Genomic DNA, 10,335 nt, shown 5'->3' with positions numbered 1-10,335 from the left:
GGGCTGGCAGAGTTCCTGTGTGCCTGGTCCCGCTGGACCCAATTACTCCCAGTGTTGGGACAGATGTTAGTTCCTGCTCACCTCTGATCCTGGGCGTGTCTGAGTGCCTGGGAGTGTCTGAGTGCCTGGGAGTGGAGCTTCCTCTGGGTGTTGTGGGACTGGCTTCGGAGCTTGAGCCCAAGGTCTGCTCTGGACCCCATCCCAGACAGACCGGAAGGAACCCAAGTCACTGGGCTGGTGGAGTTCCTATGTGCCTGGTCCCGCTGGTCCCAGTTACTCCCAGTGTTGGGACAGATGTTGGTTCCTGCTTACCTCTGATCCTGGGTCAATTTTTTTTTTTCAATGTAGCGCTTATAGCTATAAGTTTTCCTGTGTGACTGCTTTCAATGGATCCCAGAGATTTTGCTGTGTTGTTTTCACTTTCTTTTACCTCCATTAATTTTGTATCTCTTTCTGGATTTCTTTGACCCATGCACCATTCAGTAATGTATTATTTATGAGTCTGTGTACAATATTATAGATTTGTTTACTGTTTCAAGTTTTATTGCATTATTGTCCAATAGGACACATAGAGTTAAGGGTTTCTGAATTTTTGGGTGTGTGTGTGTATGTGTGTCCTAGGATGTCATCTATTTTAGAAAAATTTTCTGCAGTGCTCAGCAGAATGTTTATATTGGTGTTTGAGTAAAATCTTCTGTAACTATCTAATAGGTACATTTAATTCTGATGTTTCTCTATCTTTTGTCTGGATAGCCTCTCAATTAGATAAAGTGATGTATTGAAATCACCTACTATTAAAGGGTTGATGTTAATTTGTGTCTAATTCTAATAGTACACTTTTTATGAAATTGGGTTCCAATGCATATATGTAAAGCGATGTATTGAAATCATCTACTATTAAAGGGTTGATGTTAATTTGTGTCTAATTCTAATAGTACACTTTTTATGAAATTGGGTTCCAATGCATATATGTTTAGTATTATTGTCTTAGTCAGTGTACTATTGCTGTGAAGAGATACCATAATCATGGAAACCCTTATAAAGAAAATAATTTCATTGGGGCTTGGTTAGAGTTTCAGAGGTTTAGTCCATTATCATAAAGGGAGGGAGCATGGCTGCATGCAGGCAGACATGGTGCTGGAGAAGTTGAGAGTTCTGCATCTGGATCTGAGGCAGCAGGAAGAGAGAGACACTGGAGCTGGCTTAGGCTTTTGAAACCTCAAAGCCCACACCTTGTCCAACAAGGCCACAACAGTCTTATTCAATTCCAAGCAATGCCACTCCCTGATGACTAAGCATCAAACATATGAGCCGATGGAGACCATTCTTCTTCAAACTACCACAATTGCTATGCCTCCTTGGTTGATTGTTCCCTTGATTAAAATGAAGTAGCCTTCTTCCTACCCTTTTATTATTTGCAGTTTATAGTATATTCTGTTAGCTATTAGAATAGCAACACTTGCTTACCTCCTGGTCCCATTGGAAGTACCCTTTTCATCCTTTCCCTTTAAAATGATGTCTATGTTTAAAGTTGTATTGAATTTCTTGTAAATAAGAAAAAAATTGATTGTTTTAATTCAGTCAGCCGGTCTCTGTCTTTTGATTGGTGAGTTGAGGTCATTCATGTTTAAAGTTGTAATTGAAAGTTGTGTCATTGGTCTTGTTGTTTGCTCAGCTGTGCTTCCTTCTTTTCCTTTCTGTAGTCTCTTAGCTATGCTTACCCCTCTCTCCAGTGTACAGTATTGCTCCCCTGTTTTGTCTGCTGGATTATGAACTCTTTGAGAAGCTTGGAACACGTCAAGATTGGCAGCCATTGTCTTGTAGAATTTGGAGTGTATTATTACTTCAGCCACTTCTGGCTTTCAAAGTTTCCATTGAGAAATCCTACTGGTTATTCTGGTGAGTGTGACTTGTGAGTTTGCTTGCTTGTTTGTTTTCTCTTTCAGCTTTCAATCATTTGTATATTTAGTGTTTCAACTAAATTTTCTTTTCTGGTTTTGTCTGTTTGGAGTCCTATTACTTTTAGTATCTGCATAGGTATGTCTTTCATTATTTAGGGCAGGTTTCCTTCTGTGACCTTGTCAGAGATCTGGTCTATGCCACTAGCCTGGAATTTTTCTCCCCCATCTTTGCCTATAGCTTCAAGGGTTGGTCTTTTCACATTCCTTTCCTGTACTTTTAAAAAATCTTTTCATGATCTTTGCTTGTACTGTCTAATTTCGTCTACTTTTCAAATCTTAATATTCTATCTTCTACTTGATCCATTTTACTTGTAAGTTTTCTGGTTCAGTTAGATTTTCCAATTGCATGTTTATTTCAAGTTGAGTTCTCTCCAATCTTTGTCTTTTTATTGATTGCTGTTCTCAAATCATAGATCATCATTTCAGTCAGCCTTATGTGTTTTCTTAGGCATCATCCAGGTGTTTAGACTCCTTGAATTCTTTGATGAAGTTTATGATTCTTCTTTCAAATTCTGTGTCCTGGGGTTCATCTATGTAACTGTTGCTGGAGAACACTTCTATAGGACTGATAGGTTTGGGAGGGGGAGGATACCATTTTGATCTTTGTGAGGGTACCTAGGCCTGTGGACTTTTGTTAGGTCTGTTTCTGATATGGGCACAGCAGATGAAGGACGTGTGAGGCAGGTTCACTATCTATCTATTTCATGGGTGGGATGAAGTGGGTGGACACAGTGGGCTTGGATAGTGAGCAGGATGTCCTAAGCCAAGCCTGGAGGTTAGGGATGGTGTGTGTGGGTCCTAGCAGACTGTGCCAGGGCAGTGAGTGTGCATTCTGGACTAGATTTAGAAGGGTACACATAAGCGAAACTCTAACATACTTACTAGGCTGAGCCCTGGTACAAGATATATGGTGCCAGGCCAGGCTGGGTAGCATGAGATGGGGAAGAGTCCAAGTTCTCTGGCTAGTAGTGGAGGTACAAGTTGGGCTTGGTACTTTGGAAGAGTATGTGGGAAGTCCTATCCTTCACATGGTCAAAGGAGGGAGTGAGAAGGCCAGAGTTGGTTGGTAGAGTATTTTCCTAGCTTGTGTGAGGCCCTGGATCTGATCCCCAGTACCATTTAAACAAGGCATGGTGGTACTTGCCTGTAATCCCAGTATAAGGACCATAAGGTCATCTACTGCTAGATAACAAGTTCAAGGCCAGCCTTGGGTGCACGAGGCCCTATCTCAAGGAATGAACATCAGGGAAAGGATGTTTGTCTTCTAGGGATGTGGAAGGACATCCTTGGCTCTGTGTCTGCTGCAGACTCTCACCTACATCACAGAGTCCTATCCTGCATCTGCAATGTGGCCTCATGCAGGTCCTGGTGATGGGTATCTGCAGTATTGTTGGAGGTAATAAACCACAGTCCCCACCCAGTATGGGCACTGGGTTCTGGATAGCCAGAGGCTGGGCTGAGGAGCCCTGACCTTTCAGAGCTCAACATGCATCCCCTAGAATCCATTGGCCGGGATGAAGCCAGAGAGCCTCTGATGGAGGACTGTGCACACACAGCCCTCTTCTTGAACTCCAGTATGCCTTAATTTTAATTTAACTCTCTTTAATCTTTAATGAAAAGTTGTAAAAGTAAATTATTTCCCCAGGAGAGGCAGCAGCTCCTTAGGAGCGGTGCTCAACTTGAGGGTGATTACACATGTGGGCCCTGAGCAGCCTCCAGTGCCAAGGAGAGGCATTCTAGTTTATGAACTAATTAGCAGCCTCAATGATTGTTAAACACACATGCCATTTGGTGGATGGAGAATATGGCACCAGCTTCACAGAGCACAGGCCTTGACAGGGACACAGGGACAATAAGCCACTGTTTGGTCTTTATCAGGTCACTGCAAGCTTGTGCTTTCAGGAGTTTGGGGTCAGCTGCCTAGAGTCTCCTGTCCTTCCTACCATCCCTCCACATCCAAACCTGCCTCAGACTTCAGCACTCTGAAAGAGGCAAAGAGCCCCAGAGTGTAGATGTAGGAATGGCAGCATATTGACATCACTTCCCCAAGAACCAGTATCACTGACTCTTTCGAGTCAGACCCTCACTCTGCCTAAAACACCCAGGCCAGAGGAACTGCAATTGGGCAGGCCATGGAGGAGTGGACTACAGGGATGTACATGGAGAAGGCTGGGTGTGTATGTGAAGACTACGGTGGGAGTTGGGGCTATGGGAACTAAATTACATCGACTAGGCACCAACATGTCTGATTCTGAGCTTCTTAGCAGTCAAAGTGAAAAGTTTGGCTACTTGGCTCTTATTGGTAAAGAAGGAAATCAATGTATTTGATTGGCTAGGCACCTAACCATCAGCCCCATTGGCTTCTGAGAATATGGAGCAGTTTGTCCTGGATGTTTAGAAATGATAGTATTTTATGCTAAATCTGCTACTGATTCTCTCTGAGACACCTTGGTGAGCCCTAATATCACCTCCTCGTGGGCTTGTTTATTTCCCTTCCTGCCTTTGCCTTGCCTATGGGATGATGCCTCTCCTTGACCCATTTCAAAGCTGAGCTCCTTCTGGATCAGCTCTGGCTGTTAAAGTTAAGGTCCATCCCATCATTTGGAGTGAGCTTGGAGTCTGGAGCATTAGTGCCCTAGCTGTCCTTGCCTTTCTCTGCCTTCTTCCTGAAAACATGTGTTTTATCCCAAAGGTGGCTTTTGCTCCTGAACTATATTTAGTAGTCCTCTGATTTCCAGGGCACCAGAGGCAAAAGAGGAAGATGCAGGTGAGGCAGGACTAAGAGGCTCCCCAGGATCTGTAGCCATGGATGAAAAATTAATCCTGCCAAATTTTGGTTGTTGGAGGTCTGTGCTACCAGAAGGTGAACTTAGTTGGCAGGAAAACACTAGTCCATTCTTGACCACCACAAAAGTTCTGTGTCTGTAGGTATTTGGAGTCTGGTTCAGAGGCACTGCTAGGAATGATCTGGATGGATGCTATGTCCAGCATCTATACTCATCCAGTCCATGCAGACCAGATGGGAAAGAGAGCTTTAAACTTAGAGTACCATGAAGAACTAGAACCCTCAGGATTGTGTCCAGCTGGTCTTGCTGTGTGACTCTGTGACTCCTGTGCCCACATTGGCTTGAACTCCCCTGTGGCTTTGCTTTTGGCTTTCTCAAATAGTCTTTGACTTGCCTTGGCCATGCTGCTCTTAGGAAGACACGAGGACTTGAGGCCACATATGGCACATATGGAGAGCACTAGACAGAGCCTTGGGCTAACTTAGAATCTTCTGCCTAGGTACCATCTTCCTACCTCCTGTTCTTTCAAGCCACAGGGCTTCCTAGGACTACCCACCTTCCTGAATCTCAGGGCCTTCAAGATGGACCCCACTAGACCCTGGCTCTCTGGCTGTCTTCTATTCATAGACTTGGTTTCTGCAGAGCCAGCACCATGCCATAGCATCAGTGTAGCAGTAGCTGTAGTTCGTGTTCTGGGCCAAAGGAATTGAAGTCTGTGACTCCAGATGCTATCGGACATGAAAAGATACAGGTCTAGGCAGGAGAGGACAGTGATCTATGGTCCATCTAATGCTTTGAGCAGAAAAGGCTCTTCAATCCCAGAGGCAATTAGACTCTATTTTCTCATGGATTATTCATGCCCACCAGGGACTGTCTGGGTAGGACCACAGTTGGAACATGTGGTTGGCCCCCAATCCTCTACTTGAAAGGCATTTCTAGGTTGTGTCTTCAGTGCCATCATGTTACTATTGGGGTTAGGTAGGTTAAAAGGTAAAAAAAAGTCAGGGTTTGGCTAGAAATCATGGGGCCAGGGTTCGAGTTGGGCACTCAACCACACTCTTTGTCCACGGCCAGATGACAACCAGGAGAGAGAAGCTGATACAAAAGTCCTGGTGCAGGTATGCTGAGAAGACAACAAGGACAGTGTGAGAGAGAGGTAGAGCACACTGGCTCTTGGCCACAGGGGACTGAAGGCATCAAGGTCAGGGGTCAGACTCTCTTGACCACCACCAAGAAGCACCACTTAGAGTAGTTTTGAGATGACTCTGTGTTGAGATGAGGAAACAGATACTCAGAGATGTGTTGGGATAACTCACACTTCAAATGAACTGATAGGAGCCAGGAGCCATTGCTACCCTTATGCCACTTCCAGCAGGCTCAGACCTGCCACATTCCTGCTCCACTGGGATGGGTACTGTCAGACAGGAGCCCTTCGTCAGCTGGTCATTGCTAGCCTGGCAGCCTCATTCACAGAAGGGACATGTATATTCAGAGCATGGGGACAGCCCTAGGATCAGAAGGCCATACCAAACACTGTGGTTCAGGGCCACAGGAATTCTTTGGCTGACCTAGAAAAGAGAGCACAACACAGACAGGCTCCTATGTCCAGGTATCTCTACCCCAGTCCCAGAGATGTCCCCACCCTCCCTCACACAAGGGCTTCTAATCTGACTTGCTTGGCTTCTACTTGCTCCAGCCACAGGTGTGGGTCATGTGTCCCACCTGCTTAGCCCCCTGGACTAAAAATATAGAGCAGACTCAGGAGGTATTGGGGAGGCTCCAGGTGCAGTAAGCCCTGGGGGATCACCTTACCTACCTCACAGCAGAGCTTGCTTTTCCCTGAGCCAGCCATACCCCGGGATCTATTAAGTTCTACACTGTGGGTTCCCAGCTCTTTCCTGGCAGGGATATACCATTCAGCCAACTTCTCTTGGGTCTTCACTTCTCCCCCAAGCCTGGTTGAGTGGGGACAAAAGATGCCTTGCTTCTTTGCTAGTCTGGGACACTCTGGGCCCTGGTCCCAGCTAGGGAAGCAGATAGATGGCCACCATGGGGGTTAGTGCCAACAGGGCCGAAGGTCTCCAGCCATTACCCAATATGGGTGCCAGAGACAAGGGCCTCCTTTCTCCTGCCAGCCTATCATGGAAGGTTGCTCTTTCCCCAGTCAATATCTAGGAAGATGCAGAATTCCTTGTTCCTGCATGCTATGTATGAGAACACTGTAAGCACTATGGGCTGAGGGGGGAGGGTAGTGGTGGCTGCTTATAGAGTCATACAGTTGGCAGCAAGAGTGAGCATGGAATGGCCAGCTACTCCAAGCCAGGCTGGAGTGGGAAGTCCTTCTGAGGAGTCTCCTGCTTCCTGTGTGGGGGTGTGCTAGGGTGCTCGAAGGAGGTTGCTAGTTACAACAGGCTGCAAGCCTTTTCCTCATTCTGAGCCCAGAAAGCATGGGCACTCATGGCAGTTTTCTGCACAGGTAGAAGGCTGGGTGTATAGAGGGATCTCTCCTGGCATGACAGGGTAGAGGTAAGGTCAGGATCCCAGCGGGCCTGCCCTGGGCTGTGCAGAGTTGGGAAAGGAAAAGATTAACAGGCAAATCAGGGAAGGCTGGAAGATGAGCCACAGCCCTGGCTGCCTTGGCAGCCATACAGTCCTCTGCAGAGAAAAACAACAACAACAAAAAAACCCTCAGAAAAACCCAAAACCCAAAATGAAAGAGCTATAACGGGGCAGCCACCCTTCACTGGTTTACATTTAATCATTAATCCTTTTAGGGGACCAGCCTCTGCTGGGCCCTGCTCTCTCCCTCACCCCCATTTCATTCACAAAGCTCCAGCTGCACCCGGTTGGGATTACTGATTAGAAGATAGTTATGAAGACCCTGTGTGGAGTAGAAAGGGAGTGGAGGACTGCTGAATATCTTTGTATGTGAAGCCCCATGCCACATAGAGAAACAGGCTGGAGATACAAGTCACCCATTGCCCTCCAGACTCAGCAGATGCTATGATGAGAGCTGGGATGGGGCCTTTCTAGAGCCTACATACACAGCTCTCCACAATGTTGCCCACAGCATCACGAAGTGTGACTTACATGTTCTCATCACAGCCATCAGTTTAGCATCCGCTCCACATCTGCACGGAAGAGAGAACTGATACTCAGGCAAGATAACGATAGCCTCGGGCCTCACAGTCAGGCCCAGGCACACCCAGGTCTCTTAGCTCCTCACTCTGAGCTCAGCAGAGAAAGACAGCGAGTAGGAGGAGCAGCTCATGCTTGCACAGGCTGCAGGGTCTCAGGATACCACAAGTGCTTATGTGGCTCACAGATAGACCAGTGGCCAGGGACCTTGAACCACTACAGAGCCTAGCCTGGTCAGACTCAGGCCAGATGGTCTTGTGCTTCTCAAAAATGGAAGATGCAGCTACACCAGACTCTTAGAGACAAATAATAGCCTGAAGAATATATATTAGAGAAGAAGTATCCCTTTTCACTTCCCCAGGCCTGTGATCAACCCCCTTGAACTCTCCATCAGGTGGAGTCTCAATGTGGTTCCCTTCTGGGCCAACTTCACTATTTCCTTGCTAGATTATAAACTTTCTCTCCACGCATCTGCGCTCCTTATCACCATGCCTGGCAGGCAGTGTTGAGGTGAAGGAGTCTGCTGAGGGGTTTCTATAGGTCACTCAGCTCCAGCTCTCTTGTAGATGGAGGATGGGCAAGGAGTCCAGGGAGCAGCTATCACAGGAAGCAGGCAGGAGATGCATCTGCACCCGGCAAAGTTTGAGAGCCTGGCATTCTCAGTGTGTCACCTTTCCCAGATGCCCCTCCTCCGGGAAGGAAAGCATATCTGGAGAACACTCTCCTAAGGGGCTGTGGCTGGAATGTCCAGGATGAACACCACAGATGTGGGCTCCTCTTGAATGGACAGCCTTTAGGTGATGGCTCTTCTGTTGTGCCTGTCTCTACCAAACTGTTTCAGGAAACCAGGATCGAATCACTCCTGTGTGTCCCCAGTGCTCTGGTACGGAGCAAGAAGGTGTGAGGCAGGCTGGCTACCTCTGATAGTCTTCCATCTCTTGCAGATGTGCTGGTGGACGGGCAGCCATGTGACTGTGAGGTGGCAGCTGCCTGCCAGGTCGGGGACCCTGTGCGCTTGGAGGTGCGGCTGACTAACAGGAGTCCCCGCAGTGTGGGGCCCTTCGCCCTCACCGTGGTCCCTTTCCAGGACCACCAGAATGGTGTGCACAACTATGATCTGCATGATGTCATCTCCTTTGTGGGTTCCAGTACCTTCTACCTTGACACGGTGAGTGTGAGCTGGGGCCCAGTCCTCCATATCTAACCCACCATGGCAGCCTCCAGTGCAGTGGTCATGCTGTTCCTGCCTGCATATCCTCGAGTACCCACAGTGCCTTCCTGCAGTGGTCACTGTGACACCCAGCCCCTGAGGAATCAATGAGCCCTAGAGCTCGGTTCAGACACTCATGCCCAGCCACTATACACACTGCTGCCTATACTCCCAACCTCACTAAACCCAGACAGTTCAGGGAGAAATAGTGGTGACACCTTTCAAAGATAGAAATAGGTTCTCAGACATGCAGCCCCTCATCTAAGGAAGCAGAGCCAGTGTGTCCTACCCCTCTCATATTACCAATGCCAGGCAAGTTCAAGACTTTCCTACTAGCTTTGGGGGCGCTGTTATGGATCCAGTATGACACCTCTTCCTTCTCCCCACTCCAGGTACAGCCATCGGGCCAATCTGCCTGCCTTGGGGCCCTCCTCTTCCTCTACACAGGTGACTTCTTCCTCAACATCCGCTTCCACGAGGACTGCAAGAGCAAGGAGCTGCCACCATCCTGGTTCTGCTTGCCCAGCGTGCATGTGCGGGCCCTGGAGGCACAGGCCTGAGCCCCTTACCCTGAAGGCTGTGTCCTCCGTATGCCATAGCCAGCACTCCTCCTCCTCCCTCCCCGAAGTCACCCTGAGGCTCCACCCTGCTTTGTTTCTGGCCTGTTATGCTGAATGACCTCATATCCAGTGCCAGCCTGGGTGGTGGCCCTGGATGGCCAGCGTAGCAGAGGAGCCTCTCTGATTTGCCATCTCCCTTTGGCTGTAAGAAGTGCTGAGCCACCCCTTGAGTCTCCTGAGGTCTGGCTTACTCCTACAAATGTCACTGGCAGCCCAAGCAAGGGAGGGGACAGTGTGGGTAACCAGGGTGAGCAGGCATCAGGGTGTTCCCTGCCTCTGTGTTCTGGTCTCCAAGTATGTGTATTTATGTTGTCATGTTCTCCAATAAAGGCCTGCCTTGCTTACCTCACACTGTTTTGATTTCAGACTGTGGGGTAGTGTGAGAGAGGGATAGTGTTCAAACCAAACCCACCAGCCACACCCTGCCAGGAGGGGCATCAGGTTCCTGGGTCCCATGGCTGGAAGGGCAGGCTGCATCTGTCTTTGAGAGAGCCAGGAATACCAGATCACTTCCTCAACACTTAAGGCTCTACCTTAAGGAGCACCTGCCCCAAGCCACCTCTGTCTCTGCAAGCTTCTTGTCACCCTAGATTGCCCAGTGGTGTGACTAGGGTCTAAGC

General features: G+C 48.1%; 1 protein-coding gene across 3 annotated transcripts in view; it reads left to right on the top strand.

Annotated features, from left to right (window-relative positions):
- The window catches only part of Trappc9 (trafficking protein particle complex 9), a 466,270-nt gene extending 456,206 nt beyond the window's left edge, over positions 1 to 10,064 (top strand). For all 3 annotated transcript variants that reach the window (XM_031345566.1, XM_031345557.1, XM_031345575.1), the window contains 2 exons: positions 8,830 to 9,053; positions 9,488 to 10,064. In XM_031345566.1, coding sequence (XP_031201426.1) covers positions 8,830 to 9,053; positions 9,488 to 9,655 — 392 coding nt within the window. In that variant the 3' untranslated portion in view covers positions 9,656 to 10,064. The remainder of the gene's footprint in view (positions 1 to 8,829; positions 9,054 to 9,487) is intronic.
- The last annotated feature ends 271 nt before the right edge of the window (positions 10,065 to 10,335 follow it).

This window comes from Mastomys coucha, unplaced genomic scaffold (genome assembly GCF_008632895.1).
Source record: "Mastomys coucha isolate ucsf_1 unplaced genomic scaffold, UCSF_Mcou_1 pScaffold11, whole genome shotgun sequence".
Classification (NCBI taxonomy): domain Eukaryota; kingdom Metazoa; phylum Chordata; class Mammalia; order Rodentia; family Muridae; genus Mastomys; species Mastomys coucha.
This window is presented reverse-complemented; position numbering and strand designations above follow the sequence as displayed.